A 26,762-nucleotide genomic window follows, 5' to 3' on the forward strand; every position below is an offset into this window, starting at 1 on the left:
ATTTTATATAAGCCTTTAAATAAAAATGAAATGTCATAGGCCTACCTATATAATTTCAAATAATGCAATCAGTGGAAACTGGAAAGCCAATAGGTTACACGCTACACCTAGCATGAAGGATAACTTCCTTGTTTTTCTTTTCGGTCTCTGAGGCTGTGGAGTGTGGCTGAGGCTGACCAACAACAACAAGTTGGCAAAGGGGCGAGATGACCTGTTACCGTGTGGCTGTACGTAATTATGTCGTCACAATATTGGTTTGGTCTTGATCAAGGAAGGTAAAAAATAAAGTCTGGTGAGTGAGTGGTGTGGTGGTGAGGTGACGCGAGGAGGTTAAGGTAAGGTAAAACAGCCATGGTTCACACGATGACGCTCGTACAGTCATGTTTCAGGGCTAAGGTAAAAACGGCAACGGCCTGAGTTGGCCTGCAGCCGTTTTGTGCTCCCATGACATAGTCAGAGGTGCATGATGTGCCGAAACTGCCAACTGCCAAGCGAACCAAAACTGATGATGGTCAAGTTGGTCAACAGGCGGGTCCAAATCATTTAATGTTGTTGCATGCTTTATATATTACCCCGGATGGCCAGCAGATGGAGCCAAATAATAGTCTAGCATTGACGCTGGACTCTAATTTGTGGTCTAGCACCGACAGTGTGGGAATTTACATTTACCTTTTTTCAGGCCAATTTAGAAAGAAACCATTGATTACATTTAGTTTAATGGATGGTGTCAGGGCATTCCACATTTTTTTATGGTTGGACAACATAGATGTATGAATTATGGTTGGACAACATAGATGTATGAGTTATGGTTGGACTTCTTCTCTGTGAACTGGACTTGTTAAGTTGTTATCCACACACCGAGCATCACAACATAGATGTATGAGTTATGGTTGGACAACATAGATGTATGAGTTATGGTTGGACTTCTTCTCTGGACTTGTTATCCACACAAGGAGCATCACAACATAGATGTAATCAGTGTGTTCAGCAGTAACATAATGAAGCTTGAAGTTTGGCATTGCGTAGTAACGACTTTGGGAACTATTTTGAATGCTAGTCTTTTAGTGGGTGGCGTGAAGGCAGTGAAACTACATCCTATAACCTGGACTCAGTGGACTGCTCTGTGCTTAGCTAGTTCATTGTAGGCCAACCGGCTGACACTGCATCAGTCACCTAGCTGTCTTCATCAGTCCCCAACATTCTCCTTTATGAGGCTGGGTTCGCTTTGTGGTCCAGCCAAAAAGTTCCTCAAGATTATATTGTTGAAGAATACAAATATTTCATACGATACTACAGTATATCAAAATATTCAAAAGTGTAAAATGTAGGCTACTATGTAAAAAGCTGGTACAGTGCTACACTTATAAATCAGTACACTCATTGCTTGTTTCATGCTGTGTTTATTTCAGTCACCACACAGACAACACATACTAGTACAGAAAGCATTACGCTAAATATCAATAGTGTAATCAAGAGAAGAATACATATAATCAGTTTCCAACGTTGTAATAATGATTCATTAATATTATTATTATTAAAAAGCTAAAGCCTTTGTCTCTTAGAAATGGAGCGTAACAGTGTTTTTCACGGGCGCTGGAGTCGGAAAGTAAAAATACCGTAATTTTCTCCATAGACGTTTCAAATCATTATGTTAAGAGTTTTAAGAAAGGGATAATGCATGGCTAGATGGTCATGACCACCTAGCCATGCATTATCCCGCTTATTACATGGCTACTTAATACATCAATTAATACATTTACCCAAAACACAACAAAACAAGGTATTTCCTTGCTTACCGTCTGCCCAGCTCAGCTGCAGCACAGTCGGAAAACAAGGAAATGAGTTGCTCAAATAGAATCCAATTTCTGGTACGGCATCGTCTATTTCTCGCTTCAAATGTTTTCAAAAACATTTTTGTGAGCAATTCTTTGCTGTAAATGCCATTGTGTATGTGTTTACATGGCTGTCATGTTGAATTCAGCAGTAAATCAAGCAGCACAGCAGGTGCTCCTAGCCTTTGATTATGCATCATCGGTCTGTTAGAGCAGAGCGGTTTGTTATCCAAAAAGCAGCGTAATAAAGGATAATAATAATAATACACTATTTGTAGCACACTTTATATTTTTGCAAACCTCAAAGTGCCTCTGCTGAGGACCTAGCATAATGTTACAACAACCAGGACACCTAGGAGAAAGTGACTTCTGACAGCGCACTGTTTGGCTCTATTCATCAGGGTTTAAAAGGTGTTGAGTGAGAATGGTACTGAAGGACGTCTAGGCACCGCTAGGATCTGTTTGGCTCTATTCATCAGGGTTTAAAACGTGTTGAGTGAGAATGGTACTGAAGGACGTCTAGGCACCGGTAGGATCGGTCACAGTCATAAGGCCGCTCTCCAGGGCTGTGTTGAAGACGCCAAGGGAGGCTGACGGTAGAACAAAACATTGGTAATGCATCGATTCACATTCAATTTGTACATTTTAACTATGAATATGTGTGCATCCATGAATTGAGTAGCATACTGTATGTGTGTGTGTGTGTGTGTGTGTGTGTGTGTGTGTGTGTGTGTGTGTGTGTGTGTGTGTGTGTGTGTGTGTGTGTGTGTGTGTGTGTGTGTGTGTGTGTGTGTGTGTGTGTGTGTGTGTGTGTGTGTGTGTGTGTGTTTATTTAATTTTATTATACATTTGTATTTTCTGTTTATTAGAAATCTGGAGAGACAGGGATACCACTGTTCCTGATCAAATGCTAAATAGCAACCATCACAATTTAGAACTGTAACCCCTTAACAAAAACCCTGTTGTTTTAACCCAAAATGATCATTTACACAACCTTTTAAATGTACTTTTTCTTTTTTACAGCTGGAAGAAGCTGCAGTCACTCAAAGTTAACACTATTTAGTAGGGATAGCAGTTTGAAATTGGCACCCTGTGACCTTAAAGAATACTGCAGTAGAAAATGTTTCCCTGGCTTGCTTTCACTGTACTGTATATTAATCCCAACTACCACCATCCTCCCGAAGCCTCTCCTAGTAGTCCCATTTTCACCTATTAATATGGTCAAATTAGGTACGCCAGGTTGAAAGTTGTTCAAAATCACGACACATCGGCTGCAAAATTTAAAGTTAAATAATAAGCGATATATCGGCCTGCCACTGGTGTTATGTATTACAGTCATTCTAGAGCTATTAGGTCTGTGAGATCTGTACTTACTGGCTTCAGCTGTCCCTGAGCCCAGGATGACATGCATCTTATCTTCTACATCCGGAATGTTGAACTCGCATGTGATCTTGTCCCCGTCCACAGAGCTACGGATCTCTGTCACAAACTATGATAAAGAATCAAGATAGATGGTCAACTGTTATCATTATTATTATTATTATTATTATTATCATCACTAAATGGAGCAGCTCTACTTGTCACAGTTATTTAACTCAAGTGCTCAAGCAGTTCTTAATAATTTTCACGTCAAGGACCCCTAAATTGATTGAATAATTTGTCCTCGAAGCCTCATCTGAAAATATTTTGTGGCAGGGACCCCTAGAAAAGAAGATTAAAAAAAAAATCACACCACCAATGTGCAGTGAGCGGTGCCTTTTGAGTCGAGCAAAGTTGTTGACTTACCTCTGGGTGTAAGGAAAAAATCACAACGTGTGAAGTGAGGGCCACTAATATATTAAAGTCTGACTCATGTTGATTAGGGGATGTAATGGTGATGTAAAACAAACGGTGCAAACTCAAACATTAAACGACATTAACAATAAAGAGACAATATGACGTCAATGTGTTTACAAAACAAACATTGAACTAAAGACAAAGTAAGTGTGTGTGTGGGTTGATGAACTGCAACTGCGCAGCTGTAGGTCATGGGACAAACAGACATTTGTGCTGAAACAGACAGACAAACATACACACAAAGCTGTTCTTTGGAGCTGCTGCACCGCTCAAAAAGAAAATGTCAAAACGATTTAGTATAAAATCGGGTTCAAGTGTATTGGGGGAACCCCCTGGGACCCCTTCAATGATGACCCCTGAGAGGACCTGCTTTAACAGGAGCTTACCGTCTGCGTCTCTGTAGTCTCTGGAGTGAGATTACCCTCGCTGTCTTTCTTCTGTGTACGGAAGAAGAACGCGCCATTGTTCGCGTTGTTCTGAGCACATACAAACACTACGAATGGCTACAGAGAGAGAGAGAGAGAGAGAGAGAGAGAACTAATGAATTACTGGACATTTTGAATTTGGCATCAGAGGTTGTTTGAATATTTCCTTTGATGAAAGTAAAATCTTCAATGACATTAGTGGACGGTGTGTATCGTGTGTATCGTGTGTTACCATATATTTGGTAACACAAAATAATTTGATTGATTCAATTTTTATTCACATTTCAATACAAAAACTGCTACGAGGAAGAAACCAGAAAAGTACTAAGACTTGTTTACCTCGGTGTCCTCCAGGTCCCTAGTCAATCCCATGGCTATGAATCCAGTGGACTCCCCGCAGAGCGCGACAGTAAGGGTGGTAGGGCTAGTGGTGGTGTTGTGGACAATGGAGGCGAACATACAGTCAGAGTCCTTTGGATCACAGTCAGCTGGTGTCTCAATGCACAGTTTAGTCTCCCCACAGCCTGTACGGGTGATTTCGCTTACCTGGTGTACACACACACACACACACACACACACACACACACACACACACACACACACACACACACACACACACACACACACATACACACATTATTTTACATTTTATTTCTGTTATTTACCATTATAGCGACACATTGTAGCTTATAGTCATTTTCGCAATCCCCCAAAATAATATTTGAACCTTGACAATCACTTGGAATTGTAGTTAGGAATTGTAGGAGTGTAACTTCAGGAATATTTGGTGTAGCGATCTACGTATAACACTGAGCAATGTTGTCTTTGGTCTTTCTAGTGTTGAGATTGGATGTCTGTTTGAATGGATGAATTATAATACCTCTACGCCAACGGCAAACACAAGATGATGAGTTCCATGTATGCCTGGAGCCAAGCAGACGATCGCCGTAGCAACCAACAGCATCAGTTCTCTGGCCATTCTTAAGCAGTAGAGGGTTAACAGGTAAACAAAGAGAAAGCAAATATGTTAATAGAAGGACATTATTTATTATTGGATACCCATTACAGCTTTCACAAGGTGTTTGCTAGTCTTCCTATGGGGCACACTCTTCTGAGTGCAGATCTCCACCAGGCTGGGTCAGCGACATTTGTGGCATCCTGATATGGGTGTAAGTGAAACCACCTTTGGCTCAATGTGTGAGCCAAAGTTGTGGCCGATCAGACGCGGCATTCATGACTTGTGGCATGTATTGCAAAACCAGCCACCTATATTGCCAAAGCAGCACAAACATGATGCAAAGCTCCACCAGTCAGTAAAGCAGATGGGTCAGGTTTTAATTGGCCAAGAAGGACAAAATGTTGGACTGACTGAATCATAACTTTGGCACTGCAATCCCCCGGGTTAGACCGAACAGAGGTTTCCTGTTCAGCGGCAACAACGACGCAACGCGCAGAAGGAATTCTACACTTCTGGTCAGATGAAGGAGGAGCCACATTGCCTTTAGAGCTCCCTATAGTGTCGCCAACACCTGCTGCTAGCATCATCCCAACTGTCTGTCTCTAAGCCCCCAAGAGACAGTGGGGGCAGTAGCATAGAGACAGTGGGGGCAGTAGCATAGAGACAGTGGGGGCAGTAGCATAGAGACAGTGGGGGCAGTAGCATAGAGACAGTGGGGGCAGTAGCATAGAGACAGTGGGGGCAGTAGCATAGCATGCAACGTAAAACTCTGACAATCAGCCAATAGGTTGTGTTGGCCAATCCGCCGGAGTTATGGCAGACAAACAGAGATTACAGATTCTGTGAATTATTGGGACTAATCAACTAACAAATGTTAGAACTATCTTTCATATATCATTTTCAACATTTCATGAACACCTTATTAAACCAAATTTGAACACATCAGGTTTACTGTAAAATAAGAAATAAAATAAAATAAAATAAAATAAACATTTAGCTGAGTACATACAGAAATGCTTTCTTAGTTAAATTGCTTGTTACTTTTAGAGTGCATTAACAAATAAAATAAAAACATAAGGAGCTATCAAAACATAATTCACACAAACTAATATTAGACAAATCTTCGGTCAACTTACCTGTGTGTTAAGGTCTATCCTATAGTGAATAATGAATTTCCCTTTGGTTGTTCCACTCTACCTATCTGTGTTTAATTCATGTAGATTTGATACATTTATATTGTTGTCAAGTGGGCGGAGTGTTTTGTGTGAGTGTGAACCTACCGACTATCTAACTATCATTCAAAAATATTGCTTTTTCATGCACTTCTCCTTCCGGCTCTCAGTGACTTTAGTACATTCCATCAGACTTCCGGCTCCGGGTTTCCTCTCGGGTGTGTCAGTGGCCAGGTGTAGAACATTTCTGTTCCCTTCCCTCTTCATAAACTGGCAGTTTGATTGATGGTACATTTAAGTCAAACTTTCTCAATGAACCAGCTCCTGTCAATTGGCCTGATTATTCTAACTAGTGTACAACAATAATAAAGTAATATACTTAATGGAGAATTTACATTTTGTGCCCAAAGCACACCAATGTGCAAGTCAAAATGCTCAAGGAACACCGGTATTCCTATCCAGGCAAAATATCCTCTATAACTGTTTAATTTTTAATTACCGGTACTAATGACAATTAAAAAGTGTGTCTAATTTGCTGCTGTATTGGGAAAAAGTACTGATCTAGTTACTATACAGTAACTGTATAGTACATATTGCAACAATAATGTGAGGTTGTCACCGGACTTAACCACACACCATGTGTGGCTCCGCATACTGCTTGGTAAACATTGCTCTAGAACACGTTTCCTTGTTATGGAATGGATGCTTCAAACATGGAAGCTAGGTGTGACATTTCCCCTTCCTTCTGACCTATTATTAACAATATTGGCACAAGTAGCAGGAAATTGTATGTATTTTTTGGGCCGTACAGGTTGCACTGAGATGACTGATATGGACCCCAGCAGGGAAAAGTAGTCAAGGTTGTCTTAAAACAACCTGCCGACGAATCATGACAGCTGAGCTAAAGGCGATAGATGAACCTACATGTGAATGAATAGTTTATTTCGGTACTTACATTTTTACATTTTATACATTTTAAAGACAGATTGTAAAGTCAAGTTTAGCACCGAAAAGGTGTATGCTGAAGCCGAAGCTTATTTTGCCTACCCTTTTTAAAAGTAACATTTGTTACTGACAAAACAAAAACAAAGTAAGAAGACAAAAGCGAGAAAACAAAAAACAGAATCAGAGAAGAGAACAAAGCATGTTTTTTTTGTTTTTTTTTCTTCTTTTAGTTGTTGTACAGGATGTGACAGGCTTATTTAAGAAAATATGCCGAGAGCAATCAGAGCTCCGTCCAAACGGGGAATTTAAGTGATAATGATGAACAATAATAAAGCTGTAAAGTTCAATTATAATAGGAATTACATTGATCTTATAGTGTTTTATATTTATTAAGTACCTTGATTTTGAACAACTTTTTGAATCTGATGAGTGACGTACATAGTTTTAACTCTTTATCTAGACTATTCCAAAGGTCTACCCCTATTATATATATACATCTTCCTTTTGTGTTGGTCCTTGCCCCTTTTTGTTTTAGTACACAAGTCCCCCTGAGGTTGTACTGAGTCTCCCTGGTTTCGAACAGGTCCTGTATGGAAGTTGGTAGTAGTATTTTATTTATTTTTAACATGAATATTGCAGTGTTGAGGTTGACTATGTCTTCTAGTTTTTTTTGTAGCATATAAATTGGCTGTATTATTGTTTTGTATGTGTTCCCCCATACCTCCACACAGTAAGTTATATATGGGAGCATGAGGGAACACAGAGTGTATATAGGGAGTCCTTGTTTACAAGGTCTCTTAATTTATATAATATAGCTATTGTTTTAGAAATCTTTGACTTTATATGCACTACGTGTGGTTTCCAATTTAGTTTGCTATCTATGATTACACCCAGGAATTTGTTTTCGTATACTCGTTCAATTTCTATATCATTAATTGTTAATTCAACTGAATTATCTATTGTTTTGTTGCTGAAGATCATATATTTCGTTTTACTAAGGTTCAAGGATAATTTGTTGATATCGAGAGTTTCCAGGTCTCTTTTCACTGTACTGTATGAGTTGTGTTAGGTCTTTTCCTGAGCTGTATAGACTGGTGTCGTCTGCAAATAGTACGCACTTGAGCGATGTCAATACTTCACATATGTCATTTATATATAATATGAATAGTTTCGGGCCAAGCACAGAACCTTGGGGCACTCCATGGGTAATTTTTGGGGTATTTGAATCTACATTTTTAAAGTGGACGTATTGGTTTCTTTCTTGCAGGTATGTTTTAAGCCACTCCTTTGCTATCTCTCCAGTTTTTGGAGAAGTATTTCATGGTCAATTGTGTCGAAGGCTTTTTTTTAGGTCTATGAAGACTCCCACAGCATATTCCCTTTTATCTATGCCACTTGAAATGGCCTCCACTACCTCCATCACTGCCATCGAGGTGGACCTATTTGTTCTGAATCCATACTGGTGGTTGCTTAATAAATTATATTTATCGATGAAGCCGTCTAATCTAGTCACAAATAATTTTTCTATTATTTTGGAAAATTGTGAGAGCAGGGAGATGGGTCTGTAGTTTGTGAATTGATGTCTATCACCGGTTTTGTGAATGGGAATGATTTTGGCGGTTTTCATACCTGTCATAAATTATGAATTACAGATGTGGGTAAATGGTTTAACTATTGTGTCTATTATGCTTTTTTTTATTATTGCCATGTCCAGGTTTGTATTGTCGGTGGATTTCTTGTTTTTGAATTTATTGACAATATTGGTGATCTCTGTTTCATTAACACTGCTTACGAAGATAGAGTGCGGGTTCTGTTTGACATGTAGGTTCATCCATCGCCTTTAGCTCAGCTGTCATGATTCGTCGGCAGGTTGTTTGACGACAGACTACTGTACAGGGTTTGATGGATTGATGAAGGCCGGGACTTTCTGGCCTGTTTAGAACTCTAGTTTTCGCTGGCTGCCAGGCGTGGCTGCACTAATATCTTTGGGGCAGGCCCGTCTAGCATTTGAATGGACAGGTATCAGTCAAAAGGGAGACATCGAAGAGGAAGTATGGATGGGGAGGGATCAACATAATGGAATGTCAGAACCTGTTCTGGCATTTCATATGGGCTTCCATATGGGCGTAATTGTGACAGCAGATCACATTTACTATGACATTAGGGGCTCCATTTTCGTCACCGCTAAACCCCTTATCCCTAAACTTCTTTACCTTTTTTTCTTTTTTTTTTAAGATATTTTTTTGCGGCTTACGCCTTTTATTGATTTTTTAAGGGACAGAAAGTAGGCTGACAGGAAACGGGAGAGAGATGGGGGGATGACATGCGGTAAAGGCCGTGTCGGGTCCGGGAGTCGAACCCGCGGCACACCGCGACTGGATCACCAGTCCGGTGCCCAGACCGTTACGCTACGGCCTGGGCCAACTTCTTTACCTTTTTAAACTGCTAACATTTTTGAATAGTTAAAATGGCCAGTCTACAAGCTCACAATGTGTTGATCTAAATTGGCTAGTTGAACTACCGGTATTAAAAAAAGTGTTTCAAAAAGTGGTATAGCGGTGACGAAAATGGAGCCCTAGGGGCTCAAATTTCGTCTCAGACTTTACCCACAATGCGGCCCGCAATTCAGCCGCTGCCCGAAAATTACGAATATAGGAGCTTTCTCTGTCCCTTAATGGTATTTTCGTCCAGCATCAACCGCTATCTTTTTTGCCGACACCGGTATTTGCGCCTAGAGTTGTGGTCATGGGCGTGTTGGCACGCTTTCCCCTAAATTGCTATTTAGCAACGCAACACTCTTTCATGGGCTATAGACCGTAAGGCTATGAAGCAATATAGCACTAACGGGAAACGGATAAGGGATCTATTAAAGGCAATGGCACGTGGACTGGTGATTGGTTAATTTGTGGGCTTGTTTTGTTTGCAGGTATACAAGTTTACAACATATAGAAAATGTACACAGGGACCTTATTTACCATGTTAATTTAACTCCCTATGAATTATTCTATATGATATGTATTATGCACTATGATGCACAATATGCAGTGGTGTCATGCTCGTTGCTGCTGTTGTTCGGATACCGGCGATACTGGTATCTGGTACTCAGGCTGATACCACCCTCAAGTACTCGTACTCGGAACGGGCTCCGATACTCTGACCCGAATACCATCCAATTGACACTATGGCTGAACGAATGCAACGGGAGCTGACAAGTCTGACCCAACACCGCAGCAAATCGCCAAAAACAGCCGATCTACAAGCATACATGACAACTGACAAGTATAGATCGGAGATCCATTTGCATGAGAAAAAGGGACTTACTCGACAAAAATAAAGAGTACTCGTATCGATACTCGGTATCGGCAAGGACTAATATCGATATCGGCAAGGACTAAAAATTAAGTAGTTTGTACTCTTACTTGGTTTGAAAAAAATTGCATCGGGACAACTCTATTTGCACGGGTTACCACAGTGTGGGAGCAGAACGATAAAATTATGTCTCATGTGCAGGTACTGCCTAGGTCCTAGAACGTCTCCCCCCCCCCCCCCCCCCCTAGATTCAAGACGCACCAAGTACCCAAATACATTGGTTACCTGCATAACTGGTTTACAGGCAGTGAGTGCGCCCCCTAGAGTCACGATGTGTCAAGTACCCAAATCAAAAAAGCAACACAGCAGTATGGCTCCAGAGCTGTTTGCACGCAGAAGAATTTTGCCTCCTCCTCCATCAAAGAAGAGGAGATTCGTCCAAAGTAAACCTTTTAATTTAGCTATTGCAGCGCAGTAAAGAGGTTGTCTGATTACTATTGTGTTTGTATGTCTAAAACATTATATTTTGTAATTGAATTAACAAATAAAAACTCAACAATACAAATGTTGAGCCTACAGTACATGCGCATATGTAGGCGCACACGCATGCATGCACATGCACGCACGTAGCGAAACTAAAAAGTAAATTTAAAATGTATTTTGCACATATTGGTGTATCACAGTACAGTACAAATCGTATCAGATAATTAATTTATATTTCATAATTTGATACTTGATACACCCATGGGTCTTCAATGGAGGAGGAGACATAATATACAGTATGAACAAAATCATACCAAAGTATTTTAACTGTTTGTGTGCAAGTTGTGATATTTTTAACAATATTTTGGAACCTTTTCTAAAACTAAAATGTACAGTTTGTCTCACATGACGTATATTTACACAAGTGCATGTTTTAGTATTTTGCAGATTAGAAGAACCTATACACTGTCGCCCTCTTGCAGATCAGAGGAATAAACATTGTAAGTGACCTGCTCGTTGTGTTGTTTCATTAAGGTACAGTTCAGTCAGACAACTCACGAATAGATTTACCAATATTTATTACAGAATGAGTAACAAGTGTGCATATAATATTTGACTTGGCGTTCGGCTCTGCTGGATTTCTCACCAACATAAAACATTAAGAGCAGGGAGATAGATATACAATAAACCCCCCCATGGGGAGCATAAATAGCAGAGCCCACCGGTGGTGCTGGGGTGGTGGTGGGAGAAAACATCACATACAACCAGGTACCATATGCAGAGGAAGGCAGGAAGAGCATGCAGTCTAGTGAGCTTAAGTAGCCCGCCCAATTGATCAGCTGACTGCCGCATCGGCGAATGACGTTTGGGACTTGCATACACTTATACGCCCACAGTAATGCAGCATGTTAACCCCTTGAGTATAGTATGCGCCTTTGAGCATGGCATGAACCCCCTCGAGTATGTGAATGAACTAACTCTGCGAGCTACGTCTCATTTATAAATCAGTACACTCAATTTCTTTTTTTATTGTCTGTTTACTTCAGAGACCAGACATAATCATGCAGAAATCTGTTGAGCTATTACCAGTTGTGTGTGTATTTGTGTAATCAAGAGAAGAATAAATATAATCAGTCTCCAACGTTGTTACATGTGGCACAAGGACGAAGGGAGAACACCATCCACCTACTGGCAATAATTCAGTATTGGATCCTTCCCAACAAAATGTGATAATATGTGCGCATGATGTCCCTGTTTTCATTCACGCATACTTAATTCTAAATATGTTCTGTCATTAACATTGTCTAAGATTTTTTTATTCCCAATTTTGTTTAGGCTATCATTCAATGATTGAATTTTAAGCGAGACACTAAAGTTGTATCCTTTGATTGAATTTCAATCAAAGGTTACAACTTTAAGTGTCTCGCTTAGAGAGAGAGAGAGAGAGAGAGAGAGAGAGAGAGAGAGAGAGACAATTTCGGGGGTGGGACTGTGACGCTCTAGACGTTTCAAATCTTTATATTAAGAGTTTTAAAGAAGAATTTGGATTAACCGCTTTCTTACCATAATCTGATGTTATTATATCCAACAACAAAAGTGAAAAACTATCAGCTCCAACCGGGCACGGCGGATTAATCGCTTGAGCAGGATTTATTTATTTGTTTCATAAAAAAGAACCGGAAAACGCAAAATAGCTGAAAGTACAAAATCGTGTACATCCTTTTTGATAAATTCTCCCATAAACCATTGCCTTACCAATGCTTCCAACCAAAATTATCCTTGTTTGTTTTCAACTTTAGTTGTTGAGCTTTTATTATAGTGTTTAAATTGTAGTGTTATAGATTCTACACTTCAATTTAAACACTATAATAAAGGCTCAATATTGAATATTGTAATTGATTGGTATAGTGATGTTCGACGATGACGATTGTGGATCTAGGATAGCAGAAACCCAACTAATTAAATATTTCTCCATGCCATTGCAAATTAAACATGGTTTTTCACAAAACTAGACTAACTGCATGCACTACAGACATGTAGTAAAATAATAAGAATATACATTATTTAATAATAATACACTTTCTTTATAACACACTTTATATTTTTGCAAACCTCAACATGCTAAATGTGGTTTCTGCTGAGGATCAAACATCACTTTACAACAACCAGGACAGACGCGTAAGTCTACATTCATTGTTAAGACATTTAGACCTGAGTTAGATTCTAGACATGCCTTCTAAATCCTGACAGTTTTCTGAAAAACCTCTGTTTCTATATGTCAGTCGTTCTCAAACATTTTCATGTCAAGGATCCCCAAAAATATATGTAATTGGCCGACAACCCCCATCTGAAAATATGTTGTTCCAGGGACCCACAGAAGCGAAGATATGAGTTAAAATATATTTGCGCCACATTTTCACGATTTCACAATAGCTGAAGTACAACATAATGCGTAAAACGCCAAAAGGGGTTCCCGTCCTGAATGGGTTAAGACCTTTCAGTTGTTGATAATGCAATTCTCTATGGAGAAAATAAATATGATTTTGACTGACAGCACACCGTTTGGCTCTATTCATAAGGGTTTTAAACATGGATGTGTATGTGTTGCGTGAGACGCTATCCATGGTGCTGAAGGACGGGTTTTAAACATGGATGTGCATGTGTTGTGTGAGACACTGTCCATGGTGCTGAAGGACAGGTTTTAAACATGGGTGTGCATTGTGCATGTGTTGCGTGAGACACTGTCCATGGTGCTGAAGGACGGGTTTTAAACATGGATGTGCATGTGTTGCGTGAGACACGGTCCATGGTGCTGAAGGACGGGTTTTAAACATGGATGTGCATGTGTTGTGTGAGACACTGTCCATGGTGCTGAAGGACGGGTTTTAAACATGGATGTGCATGTGTTGTGTGAGACACTGTCCATGGTGCTGAAGGATGGGTTTTAAACATGGGTGTGCATGTGTTGCGTGAGACACTGTCCATGGTGCTGAAGGACGGGTTTTAAACATGGATGTGCATTGTGCATGTGTTGCGTGAGACACGGTCCATGGTGCTGAAGGACGGGTTTTAAACATGGATGTGCATGTGTTGCGTGAGACACTGTCCATGGTGCTGAAGGACGGGTTTTAAACATGGGTGTGCATGTGTTGCGTGAGACACTGTCCATGGTGCTGAAGGACGTCTAGGCGCTGGTAGGATCGGTCACGTCGATCAAACCACTTTCCAGGAGTGTGGCCATGCGGATAAGGTTTTCTGAAGGTAAAACAAAACTTATTGTTTGAACCCATCACTTACACAACCACCGCTGGAAGAAACTGCAGTCACTCAAAGTTAACACTATTAGTAGGAAATGGTAGTTTGAAATTGCACGGCATCCATATGACCTTAAACTAAGAATACTGTAGAAGAATGTGTTCCTCTGGGTTGCGTTCCACTGTACATTACTCCCAACTACCAGCATGCCTTGTGCACCATCCTCCCCTCCTATAGTCACATTTTCATCTATGGCCAAATTAGGTACGTCAAAAAGCCAAATAATTATATCAGGCCTGCCACCTGTGTTATGGAATACTTGAAATGCATTGAATAGCAGCCATTCTGGGGCTGTATCGGTCTATGTGAGATCTATACTTACATACCCATTCTGGGGCTGTATAGGTCTGTGTGAGATCTATACTTACATACCCATTCTGGGGCTGTATAGGTCTATGTGAGATCTATACTTACATACCCATTCTGGGGCTGTATAGGTCTATGTGAGATCTATACTTACATACCCATTCTGGGGCTGTATAGGTCTGTGTGAGATCTATACTTACATACCCATTCTGGGGCTGTATAGGTCTATGTGAGATCTATACTTACATACCCATTCTGGGGCTGTATAGGTCTGTGTGAGATCTATACTTACATACCCATTCTGGGGCTGTATAGGTCTGTGTGAGATCTATACTTACATACCCATTCTGGGGCTGTATAGGTCTGTGTGAGATCTATACTTACATACCCATTCTGGGGCTGTATAGGTCTGTGTGAGATCTATACTTACAGCCATTCTGGGGCTGTATAGGTCTGTGTGAGATCTATACTTACATACCCATTCTGGGGCTGTATAGGTCTGTGTGAGATCTATACTTACAGCCATTCTGGGGCTGTATAGGTCTGTGTGAGATCTATACTTACAGCCATTCTGGGGCTGTATAGGTCTGTGAGATCTATACTTACCGCCGATGACCGTCCCTCTGCCCAGGACGACATGGACCATGTTTTCATCGTCCATCTCACTCCGAGGAACATTGAACTCGCATGCGATCATGGCCCGGAGCACATCCACAGTCCCACGGAGCTCGTTCACATTCTATGATAAAGAAAGATGGACAACTGTTATCATTATTATTATTATTGTCACTAAATGGAGCAGCCCACTGTCACAGTACTTTAAAAGTTAGAAAGCTGTTCTCAAGCATTGTCATGTCAAGGACCCCTATACATTGATTGAATAATTTGGCCACGAACACCCATGTAAATATATTGTGGCAGGGAAAAAAAATAAAAAAATAAAGAGATTCTATATTTTCCAATTTCTTGGGAATAGTCGTAATATAAAAGTGTTTAAACTGATTGTCATCATGCTACAAATTTTATTGGGGGACCCGGATGGGACCCCTTCAAGGACCCCCTGAGAAGCCCTGCTTTAACCCATTCTGACCTGAGATCAGATTCATACGCGGTTTCCGCCGGACACACACTGGTCTGATGAACCCATTCTGACCTGAGATCAGATTCTAAAAATGTCAGTCGCTCTTCGATTTTTCAAAAATAGCAGACCTACAAGCTCGTATCGCGCCACTCGGTGGCGCGATATGAGCTTGTAGATCTGCTATTTTTAAATAGCTAAAGCATAACATGATGCTGACACCAAAATGGGTGCCCGGTCAGAATGGGTTAACAGGACCTTACCTGCTTTATTGGAGTGAGACCGCCCCTGCTGTCTCTCTTCATTGTACGGAAGTAGAACTCGCCATTCTTTTCGTTGTTCTGAGCACATATAAATACTAGAGCGTCCTACAGAGAGAGAGAGAGAGAGAGAGAGAGTGAAGTAATGAATAACTGGACTCTTCAGTGACTGTCTGTGTGGGCAAATATGTGTGTTGTGTGTGCGTGTGTTACCCTATTTGGCACCATAAATCCTACGGCTACGTATCCAACGGACATCCCACTTATTGTTATATCAAGGCTGGAAGGGCTAGTGCCGGTGTTGAGGACGATGGAGGTGAACAGACAGCCAGATGCCGTTGGCTCACAAATCCCTGGTCTTATATTCTGCAACTGGTTTACTCTAAAGCACAGTCTAGTCTCCCCACAGCCTTCACTGCTTGGTGTGTTTACCTGGTACACACACACACACACACACACACACACACACACACACACACACACACACACACACACACACACACACACACACACACACACACACACACACTGAGAATTTGTAAAGACTGATATACGTGAAAAGTGAGAAGTGTTCTATAGTATAGTTTGTTGATTACTTCTTGATGCAGTAATGGACTTTTTTGTTGGTATTGAATAGTTAAATTGTCACATCGCTGTGTGAGGTAGGATGTCAGTTCGAATGTATGAATTCTAATAGTCCTACCTGTGAGTCAACGGCAAAAATATGTTCTTGTCCATGTATGCCTGGAGCCACGCAGACGATCGCCGTAGCAACCAACAACATCAATTCTCTGGCCATTCTTAAGCAATGGACGGTTAACATGGGTAAACAAAGATAAAGCAAATATGTTAATAGAAGGACATATTTATTATTGGATCCCCATTACCGCTTTCACATGGTGTTTGCTAGTCTTCCTGGGGCACACGAAAGCAACAATAGAAACTAGAAGAGACAGCTCTTCTGAGTGCAGATCTCCGCCAGGCCGGGTCAGCGACATTTGTGGCATCCTTATATGGCTGTAAGTGAAATCACCTTTGGCTCAATGTGTCACGTGTGAGCCAACGTCGGGGCCGATCAGACGCGGCATTCATGACTTGTGGCATGTATTGCAAAACAATCACCCTCCTGAATTATATTGTACACTCAGCCACCTATATTGCCAAAGCAGCACAAACATAATGCAAAGCTCCGCCAGTCAGTAAGGCAGACGGGTCAGGTTTTAATTGGCCAGGAAGGATAACACAGTGCCTTTAGAGCCTCCTAGTGTCGCCAACACCTCCTGCTAGTATCTCAGTAGCATAGTATGCCACTTGGACACAGGCCTGGTGGTCTGATCAGCCGTTGGCCTCCGTCGGGTCTCCTGGAGGAGGGTGTCTTTTGCGAGACCCGAAACATCCAATGATTCCAGATAACACTAATGATTTGTCCAAGTTTATGCATCAGTAGATGTTTTATTTACTGATTGGGTTAGATGGTGCCTAAGTCATGCTCTGGACGTAAAACTCTGCCAATCGGTGAAGCCGATGCGTCGTTTTGGCCAATCGGGGACTCCGGTGCCCACACTGCCCGAGTTATGCCAGACAAACATACTCTAGAGATTCTGTGAATTATGTAGAGATAGATTTTGTCACTCAAGACAGACTAGGACTAATCAACTAACACATGTTAGAATTATCTTTCATATGATATACATTTTAACATTTAATGAAAACCTTATTAATCCAAATTTGAACTCCCATCAGGTTTACTGTAAAATAGATAATACAATACAAATGTAGCTGAGTACATATGGCCAAGAACGCTTTCTTAGTTAAATTGCTTGTTACTTTTAGAGTGTATTACTATTAACAGATAAAATACAATAAAAAATAAGGAACTATCAAAACATAATTCACGCAAACTAATATTAGACAAATCTTCGGTCAACTTACCTGTGTGTTAAGGTCAGTGATCTATCCTGGTGAATAGTGAATTTCCCGTTGGTCTCTATACCTATCTGTGTTTAATTCATGTAGATTTGATACCTTTATATTGTTGTGTGGGCGGAGTGTTCATGTGTGAGTGTGATATGTCTTTTATTTCCCTGAACCGATTATCTAACAAAGGTCACAATCATTCAAAAATATTGTTTATACATGCACTTGTCCCTTCGGCTCTCATATAGTGCATTCCATCAGACTTCTGGCTCCAGTTTTCTTCCCGGGTGCGTCAAAGGCCAGGTGTAGAACATTTCTGTTCCCTTCCCTCTTCATAATGATTGCCACTGGCAGTTTGATTGATGGTTCTCAGGCCTCATTCACATGTGTTTGATTGCAGGGTGGAATATACTTAATGGATCATAATTTACATTTTGTTCCCAAAGCACACCAATCTGCAAGTCAAAATGCTCAAGGAACACAGGTATTCCTATACAGGCAAAATATCCTCTATAATTGTTTAATTTTTAATTACTAATTCCAATTGAAAAGTGTCTAATTTGCTGCTGTATTGGGAAATGAGTGCACCCAAAGACTGATCTAGTCAATAAAAGAATAACTTTTTGTATAGTACATATTGTAATTACAATCATAATGTGAGGTTGTCGCTGGACTTGTCTAACCGCACACCATGTGTGGCTCCGCATACCGCTTGGTAAACATTGCTCTAGAACACGTTTCCTTGTTATGGAATGGATGCTTCAAACATGGAAGCTAGGTGTGATACTTCCCCTTCCTTCTGACCTATTATTAACAATTGGCACCAGTAGCAGGAAAGTTGTATGTATTTTTTGGGTCGAATGCCACAGGTTGCACTGAGATGACTGAGATGGACCCCAGCTTGACTTCCTGTCAAGAAATTCCTTGCAGGTGATTTTTGAGTGGTGCAACCACTCCAAGGAACAGCAATGTCCGTCCTAACGGACATGTGACTATGTTTAGAGTACCAGTAGGGGCAAAAGTGGCGCTGTTGTGCCAGAAACAGAGAAAGAGAGAGATAGTGTTGCACTGTTGCCTGCTAATTACAGAGCGAGAAAGAGAGAGAGAGAGAGAGATTTTTTAAGTGTTGGAGTTTGGAAGTGCTCGTCGTCAACGACAACGGCCCATGTGTACCACCTGAATTTGCACAATGCAGGCGGCAGCAGGAGGTTTCTTTACTGATAAAGGGCACTTGCTAAACTTGTTACTAGCTCATAACGTGTCTACAGTGGATTTTTATGAAACAATGCAGATAGAGGATAATTCAAGCTTTTCGTACAGCTGCAATGTTAGTGATTTTGTCGTTGTTTTATAATACAATCAGATTGGACTTTTCTGTTTGGATGAATGGGCTGTCAATGGGAAATTGCACCTAGTTACCTCTTGCCAGCGGTGTGTATAAGGTCAATTGGCCCTGTGGACGGTCGCATCACCGTCCACTAAGCAACTCCTCTCTCCTCTATTGCCCCCTTTTGGGGTTTATGATCCGTTCGGGAGCGGATGATATCTTACATCATGTTGTAGTCATTGTTTTGTAGTCATCAAGCCGGAACCCTCAAACTAGAACTTCCTTTCCCTCAAACTGGAAGAATAATACCTTCCCAATAAAAGCGTGACTCGCTCTATCGTAGCCTGCGGTGAAAATAAAATTTCCCCATGGGATAACAAAGCTATACAGACGCTAAATAGTCTCTGAAAAGCACACTCACATTTATATTTATTTTGTATTTATTTTATTTTAGAGATCAGCGAAACTACACTTTAATTGTCATCAATGAGATGACAGGACGGAAGAGGATCAAGGAGGGACAGGTTGAGGGACTCAGCCCTGCAGGAACTTGGTTCAATCACTTCCGAAGGTTGCTGGGCAGGCACCCCCGGGGCAGACACCTAAACCTAACCGCAACCCTCTCCCGACCGGCAGGCAGCGCACCTCGGGGCTGAGGGAACATAGGGCTGAGGGAACATAGGTATGACCCCGCTGGGCACAACAGCAGATGGAGAGGAGGATGTCATACCACCATTCCTCCAGAACCTCAACATCAATTTCAAAATATTGTCGAAGAATACAAATATTTAATATGATACTATGTCATCAAAATATTCAAAAATGTAAAATGTATGTAGGTAATTATCTGATTTTTTTTTTTTATCATTGTCATGCCACTTAGTAGCATCATCTAGTGGTTGCTTTGAAGACTGCTGTCAGCTAATGTGTTCTAGTTTCCCTGTGATCTTATTGGTAGTTAGTTGTGATCACATGTCACAAGGCCTTACTTCCTGGTCAGCTTTTGTTTGAGAAAACACACAGTATGCTCTGTCTACACAGTATGCTCCAGAATATTTAATCGCTTGCCATCCACCTGTTTTGAGCCTTGGAGAAGCTTTGTCTGTGAGTTTATACTACATGTTTCCTCTTTAAGAATATAAGTAATGATGCTGTAAGTAGAATTTAGGTGTTACATTTATGTCTTATTAAGAGCCTTTTTTGTGCATTTCTTTTTAGTTTCACAAATTGCTGGAAAAGCATTGTAAACAAGTTGATGAAGAAGTGTGAAGTAGGCCTAAACAACCTCCAGTTCTACGTCCACGTCTCGTCAAGTCTTTCTGTGCCTAGTACCTTTCTGTTTAGCTATCTGTCACTTCGTGGAGTCACACACGGGACAGAATAATCATCCTTGTGACAATGTTGTTTAGAGACTGTCATTCAATCAAAGATAACTTCTATTTAAAGGACCTATAATATAAAATTAAACTTTTGTTTTTGGGGCTCCCATATGTGTTTTCTATCCCCACAAATAACCAATTTTGAACAATCAGGCTTTCATATCATATGGGTGCTTTAATTGAAACTGCTCTCAGGAACAGCTCAACTGATTTTGTCCTTTTGTCATCAATGTCACCCTACTTTGTATAATTCCTCCTCTTCAGTCTTCAGTTCCAAATTTGCATTTCCACATTGTTTACAATGTCCGCCATTGTTGGCATGGAATGGAAACAAGCCTGGGTTTATCTAGAATCAGTATTATAATGACTCAAATATTAAATAATCTGCATATCAGCACCCCCACCACCTCAGGACATTGTGGTATTGCAGCTAAAACTGCTTTCAAAGTCCAGAAATAAATGCCATGGACTAGTTATATCAGAGTGGTGATTGAGGCTCAGACATACACAATATGATATTAAATATTAAAAGCCGTTTTAAAATTCACGTTATTTCTGCCTTAAGTGTCTTGCTTTTTCCTGCCTATACACCAGAAAGACAGAGAGAGAGTTAGAGGGAGATCATTATTATCTTATATCTACTAGCCCTTACCCGTTGTGAGATATTTGGCCGTGGGGGGTACTGCGCCCGGGTGCGTTTGCAATTGACTAATGAATTCATTAATAATCATTAATGTGTCAAATCGAAAAAAGGGCTTCGTTACGCCCTCCATATTCATATGGTCAATGCCTGTGTGAAAAGTGGGGGTGATTGGTGCAGGCAGTAAGGAGCTACGGCAGTGTTTCTGACACACACACACACACACACACACACACACACACACACACACACACACACACACACACAGACATTGTTAGAATTATAGTATGATGATGATGATGATGATAAATGGACCAATACAAGTCTCTGTACGTCTGTATGTGTGTACGAGGGGCCTATGTAAGCAACCACACTTACAATTTCTCAAAAAATTGCGACTTTTCTACTTAGTCGCATTATTATTATTATTAAACTCAGCTTCCCATCATGCACCTGTGCACAGTGTGAAGCTCAACACTTTGTCACCTTTTGGTACCCTAAACAAACAGGGACAGGGACACATTGCTGTTGCTTGGAGTGGCTGCACCACTCAAAAAGCTAAAGCCTTGTAACAGCGTAACATTCTTTTTCACAGGCGCTGAAGTCGGAAAGTAAAATTACCTTCATTTTCTCCATAGACGTTTCAAATTTTCTAATGTGAGAAGGAGTATTAAAGGAGAATTCGGATTAACTGTTTTCTTACCTTAATCTGATGTTATATCCAATGAGAGGTAAATGTGAAAATTTATATTACATCCTGAGTGCACCACAGCTCCGACCGTGCATGGCGGGCCGGGTTAATAGCTAAATCACTTATTTTGATTATTGCACGAGTTTTGTCCCAAATGAGCTGCCGTAAAAGGTAAACTGACGATAAACCCCACCTCCGAGCTACAGCGCGTCAGAGAAGTCTTTCTTTCTTGCCTCTACCACTGGTTGTTGGCTATAGCCTGGAATCAAGCCAACCAGCATCCTGTTGACCATAAAGGATTTTAATCCTTTCATAAAAAAGAACTGGAAAAAGGCGAATTATAGTGTTTAAATTGGATTGAGTTGATTGGTAGTGATGGTCAACAATTGTGATCGTGTATCTAGGATTGCAGAAACCCACAAATGACAATTCAAAATTAATATGGTTTTCTCAAAACTAGACTGACTGCGTACACATGTAAAAAAAAGTAATATTTTTTATATATATATATATATTAATAATAATAATACACTTTATTTAATAATAATAATAATAATACACTTTATTTAGAACGCACTTTCTATTTTTTGCAAACCTCAAAGTGCAAAATGTGGCTTCTGCTGAGGATGTAACAACCAGGACTCTCGTAAGTCTACATTGATAAGACATTGGAGTTGATAATACAATTCTCTATGGAGAAAGTGAATAGGATTTTGACTTCTGACAGCACACTGTTTGGCCCTATTCATCAGGATTTAAAGGGGATGTCCATGTGTTGCGTGAGACGCCGTCCATGGTGCTGAAGGACATCTAGGCGCTCTGCGTGAGACGCTGTCCATGGTGCTGAAGGACATCTAGGCGCGCTTAGGATTGGTCACGTCGATCTTACCGCTGTCCAGGTGTGTTTTCATGACGCCAAGGATTTCTGAAGGTAAAACAAAATAGTGTTAATGGATCGATTAAATTCGTGCTGATATCGGTATGTTACAAAAACACACGCACGCGCCTGATTACCAATATCAGCATGTGTGTGTGTGTGTGTGTGTGTGTGTGTGTTATGTGTGCGTGCGTGCGTGTGTCTGTGTGCGTGCGTGAAATGTGTGCGCGTGCGTCTGTTTCTGTGCGCGCCAAATAACGACAAACATATCGGCCTGTAATACTTGAAATGCATTGAATATCAGCCATTCTGGGGCTATTAGGTCTATGTGAGATCTATACTTACTGCCATTGGCCGTCCCTGAGCCCAGGATGACATGGAGCATGGTGTCCATTATCATATCATCATCCGGCTCATCATCCTCATTCTGAGGAATGTTGAACTCGCATGTGATCATGTTCCCGTCCACAGTGCCACGGATCTCGTTCACATTCTGTGATATTAAAAGAAAGATGGTCAACTGTTATCATTATTATTGTTATCACTTAATGGAGGTTAGTTAGAAAGTTAGAAAGCAGTTCTCAAGCACCCGACTCAGTTCTCAAGCATTTTCATGTCAAGGAATGTCAATGTCTACATTGATTGAATGATTTGGCCACAAACCCCTACGAAAATATGTTGTGGCAGGGAAAAAGAAAAGAAGATTTGTGTGTTAAAGATCCCACCCGTGTGAAGTGAGGGGCACTAATATATTAAAGTCTAACTCATGTTGATTAGGTGATGTAATGGTGATGTAAAACAAACAGTGCAAACACAAACGTTAAATACCATTAAAGGACCACTTCACCACTTTTCAACATCTCTTCATATAATTGGTCCATGATAAAACATCACATTTTACTCAGTCTGTGTCTCATAGGAGGGCTTTGGGCAGTTTGGACACCCGTCCACCAGTGACATCATCATTAGGCAGATTTTTTAGTTTTAAAATATATTTAGATTTTTATTATCGTGAGAACGATGGCTTCAACTTTTGCATTGCAACTTTTCAGGAAAAGAAAGCCTGCCGTTCTATTGGCTTGGATTCACCATCGATGATGTCACTGGTGGACGGGTTTCTGAACTGCCCACAGCCTTCCTATGAGACATAGACTGAATAGGAAAAAATTGTGGTATTTTATCATGAACATTAGTTAGGACCAATTATAGGAAGAGAAGTTGAAAAGTGGTGAAGTGGTCCTTTAACAATAAAGTTTTCCCTTTATTGTCAATGGCGTTTACAAAACAAACATTGAACTAAAGACAAACATTAAACCATGTGTATAGGAGGGGCTAGCGACCCTCAAAAATAAATGTCATCATCCATTCATTGTCAATGGGAATGTAATGTTTCTGTAAGACGAAAATATACTACACTATAGCTGAATAAAATAACTAAAAAGATTCAATATTTTCCATATTTTTGAGCTTTCTGGATTTTTGAATAGTCATAATATAAAATGGGGTCCACATGGGTTAACTGATTGTCATAATGCTACATTAGCTCAAGGACCCCCTGAGAAGCCCTGCTTTAACAGGACCTTACCTGCCTCAATGGAGTGAGATTGCCCTCATTGTCTCTCAGCATTGAAAAGAAGAAGAACTCGCCATTATTTTCGTTGTTCTGAGCACATACAAACACCGCCACGGGCAACTAGAGAGAGAGAGCATTGAGGGTTGTTTGTGAATATTTCCTTTGATGAAAGTAAAATCTTGAGTGGCATTATAGTACTGTGTGGGCACTGGGCAGGCATGTATACAGTGTGTTGTGTGTGCGTGTGTTACCCTATTTGGCATCCTAGTGAATCCCATGGCTATGTAGCCAGTGGACTGCCCACTTAACGTTACATCAAGGCTGGAAGGGCTGGTTTTGGTGTTGTGGACGATGGAGGTGAACAGACATGCTGGGTGCATTGGATCACAGTCATCTGGTGATTCAATGCACAGTCTAGTCTCCCCACAGCCTTGACGGCTTATGTTGCTTACCTGGTGCACGCACGCACGCACGCACGCACGCACGCACACACACACACACACACACACACACGCAAATCAAAATGCATGAGAAATGAGAATTAGTAGAAGACTGATATACAGTATCTCTCGATATATGGAGACATGGAGACATACATTTAAACATTTTAAATTAATACTAGAGCAGTGTTTCTCAACCTTTTCAGGCCACGACTCCCCAAAATAATCATATTTGAACTGGGGATCCCCCAAAATAATTATGTGAACTGGGGATCTCCGACCCTGACACGCACTTGGAATTGTAGGAGTTGAGGCATTTCATTTTGTTTGACTCGGTTCCACAAATAAATATTGTCAAAATAGCTGAATTTCGTGCCTCTTTCTTATATTATTAGACAATTCGGCCAATGTTTGAGCAGTTTTTATAGTATACCAGTGATGTAAATAGGTTTTCAGTGTAATGAGTCCCGGGATGCAGGGATGGTCTTTTAGATGAGTCCCAGGGACATTTTATGAGTCCTACTTCAACGATGTTAGGAGTCATATTTTGCCATTTTTACAAATTGCAGCATTTAACTCATTTCATTTTATATGGTTATAATGTGGTTATATTCATGTATTGTAGAATATATATATGTAGAAATGATTGTTATAACTAAAGCTATAGCAAAATAAACTAGAATAAAAAAACAGTACAGTAGTGCATCCCGTGGATGCAGAGGTCATTGTTTTATTGCGTCCCTTAACTATAAACTGCATTTTGGGATGCAAAATGCACACTATATTTAGTGTTGAGGTACCTGTGAGTCAACGGCAAACAAAAGATGTGCTTGTCCATGTATGCCCGGAGCTAGGCAGACGATCGCCGTAGCAACCAACATCAATTCTCTGGCCATTCTTAAGCAGTAGAGGTTTAACAGGTAAACAAAGAGAAAGCAAATATGTAAATAGAAGGACATTATTTATTATTGGATCCACATTAGCTTTCACAACATGTTTGCTAGTCTTCCTGGGGCACACACAAAAGCAACAATAACTAGAAGAGACTGCTCTTCTGAGTTATGAGATTCTGTGAATTAATAGATGTAGATATAGTTTGGCACCCAAGACAGACTCAACTAACACATGAAATAATTAATATATTTCATATGATATTAATTTCAACATTTCATAAAAACCTTATAAAACCATCAGGTTTACTGTAAATATTAATAAACAAACAAACTTTTGGCTCAGTACAACTATTTTTTGTTTAATTGTTCGTTACTTTTAGAGTAACATGAGTAAGTTTTCCTTTTCTTTTGAAAGGAAATGCATATGGTCCCCGAGGCTATACTTTTAGAGTGTCTTAAAAAATAAAAGAATAATAACTAAATAAAAAGTTACACAAACAGCTATCAACAAAACTAAATCAATAAGTAATTACATTTTAGACAAATCTTCGGTCAACTTACCTTTGTGTTAAGGTCAGTGATCTATCCTGGTAAATTGTTAATTTCCCTTTGGTTGTTCCTCTCTACCTATCTGTGTTTTGATATCTTTATTATGTGGTCAAGTGGGCGGAGTGTGTTATGTGTGAATGTAATGTATTTTATTTCCATAAACCGACTATGTAACAAAGGTCCCAATCATTCAAAAACATTGTTTATTCATGCACTTGACTTTAGTACATTCCATCAGACTCCAGTTTGCCTCTCAGGTGCGTCAATGGCCCGGTATAGAATGTTTCTGTTCCCTTCCATCTTCAGAATGACATTGATTGTCATGGCAGTTAGATTAATGGTACATTTAAATCAATCTTTGTAAAAGGAATATAGGGGAGGATGGGGGAAGATTAACCACTTTTTACTTAAGTTGTCCTGAAAGCAAGGCAAAATGAGATGGCAGTCAAATTTAATGATCTACACATATTTCAGGATGTCCTCTATCAATTGAAATGATGAGTAAGCAGCTATGACAAAGGGCCATGAAAATATGACCTTTTCAAAAAAACTGGTCA

General features: G+C 40.3%; 2 protein-coding genes across 2 annotated transcripts; both read right to left on the reverse strand.

Annotated features, from left to right (window-relative positions):
• Positions 1-1,416: 1,416 nt before the first annotated feature.
• On the reverse strand, positions 1,417-6,241 carry LOC310870402 (uncharacterized protein). The gene is made up of 6 exons (XM_083781608.1): positions 6,188-6,241; positions 4,974-5,073; positions 4,433-4,639; positions 4,055-4,171; positions 3,207-3,321; positions 1,417-2,422 (listed from the first exon to the last, which is right to left on the reverse strand). Exons 2-6 carry the CDS (start codon positions 5,070-5,072, stop codon positions 2,352-2,354), a joined length of 609 nt encoding a protein of 202 aa, XP_083637734.1. The 5' UTR covers position 5,073; positions 6,188-6,241; the 3' UTR covers positions 1,417-2,351.
• Positions 6,242-22,489: 16,248 nt separating this feature from the next.
• On the reverse strand, positions 22,490-26,250 carry LOC310870401 (putative ferric-chelate reductase 1). Its single transcript, XM_083781607.1, has 6 exons — positions 26,218-26,250; positions 25,564-25,660; positions 24,575-24,775; positions 24,336-24,443; positions 23,096-23,243; positions 22,490-22,798 (listed from the first exon to the last, which is right to left on the reverse strand). Exons 2-6 carry the CDS (start codon positions 25,657-25,659, stop codon positions 22,728-22,730), a joined length of 624 nt encoding a protein of 207 aa, XP_083637733.1. The 5' UTR covers position 25,660; positions 26,218-26,250; the 3' UTR covers positions 22,490-22,727.
• Between the last annotated feature and the right edge of the window lie 512 nt (positions 26,251-26,762).

The sequence above is a fragment of the Protomyctophum parallelum genome, assembly GCF_964188405.1.
Source record: "Protomyctophum parallelum genome assembly, chromosome: 14".
In the NCBI taxonomy this organism is placed as follows: domain Eukaryota; kingdom Metazoa; phylum Chordata; class Actinopteri; order Myctophiformes; family Myctophidae; genus Protomyctophum; species Protomyctophum parallelum.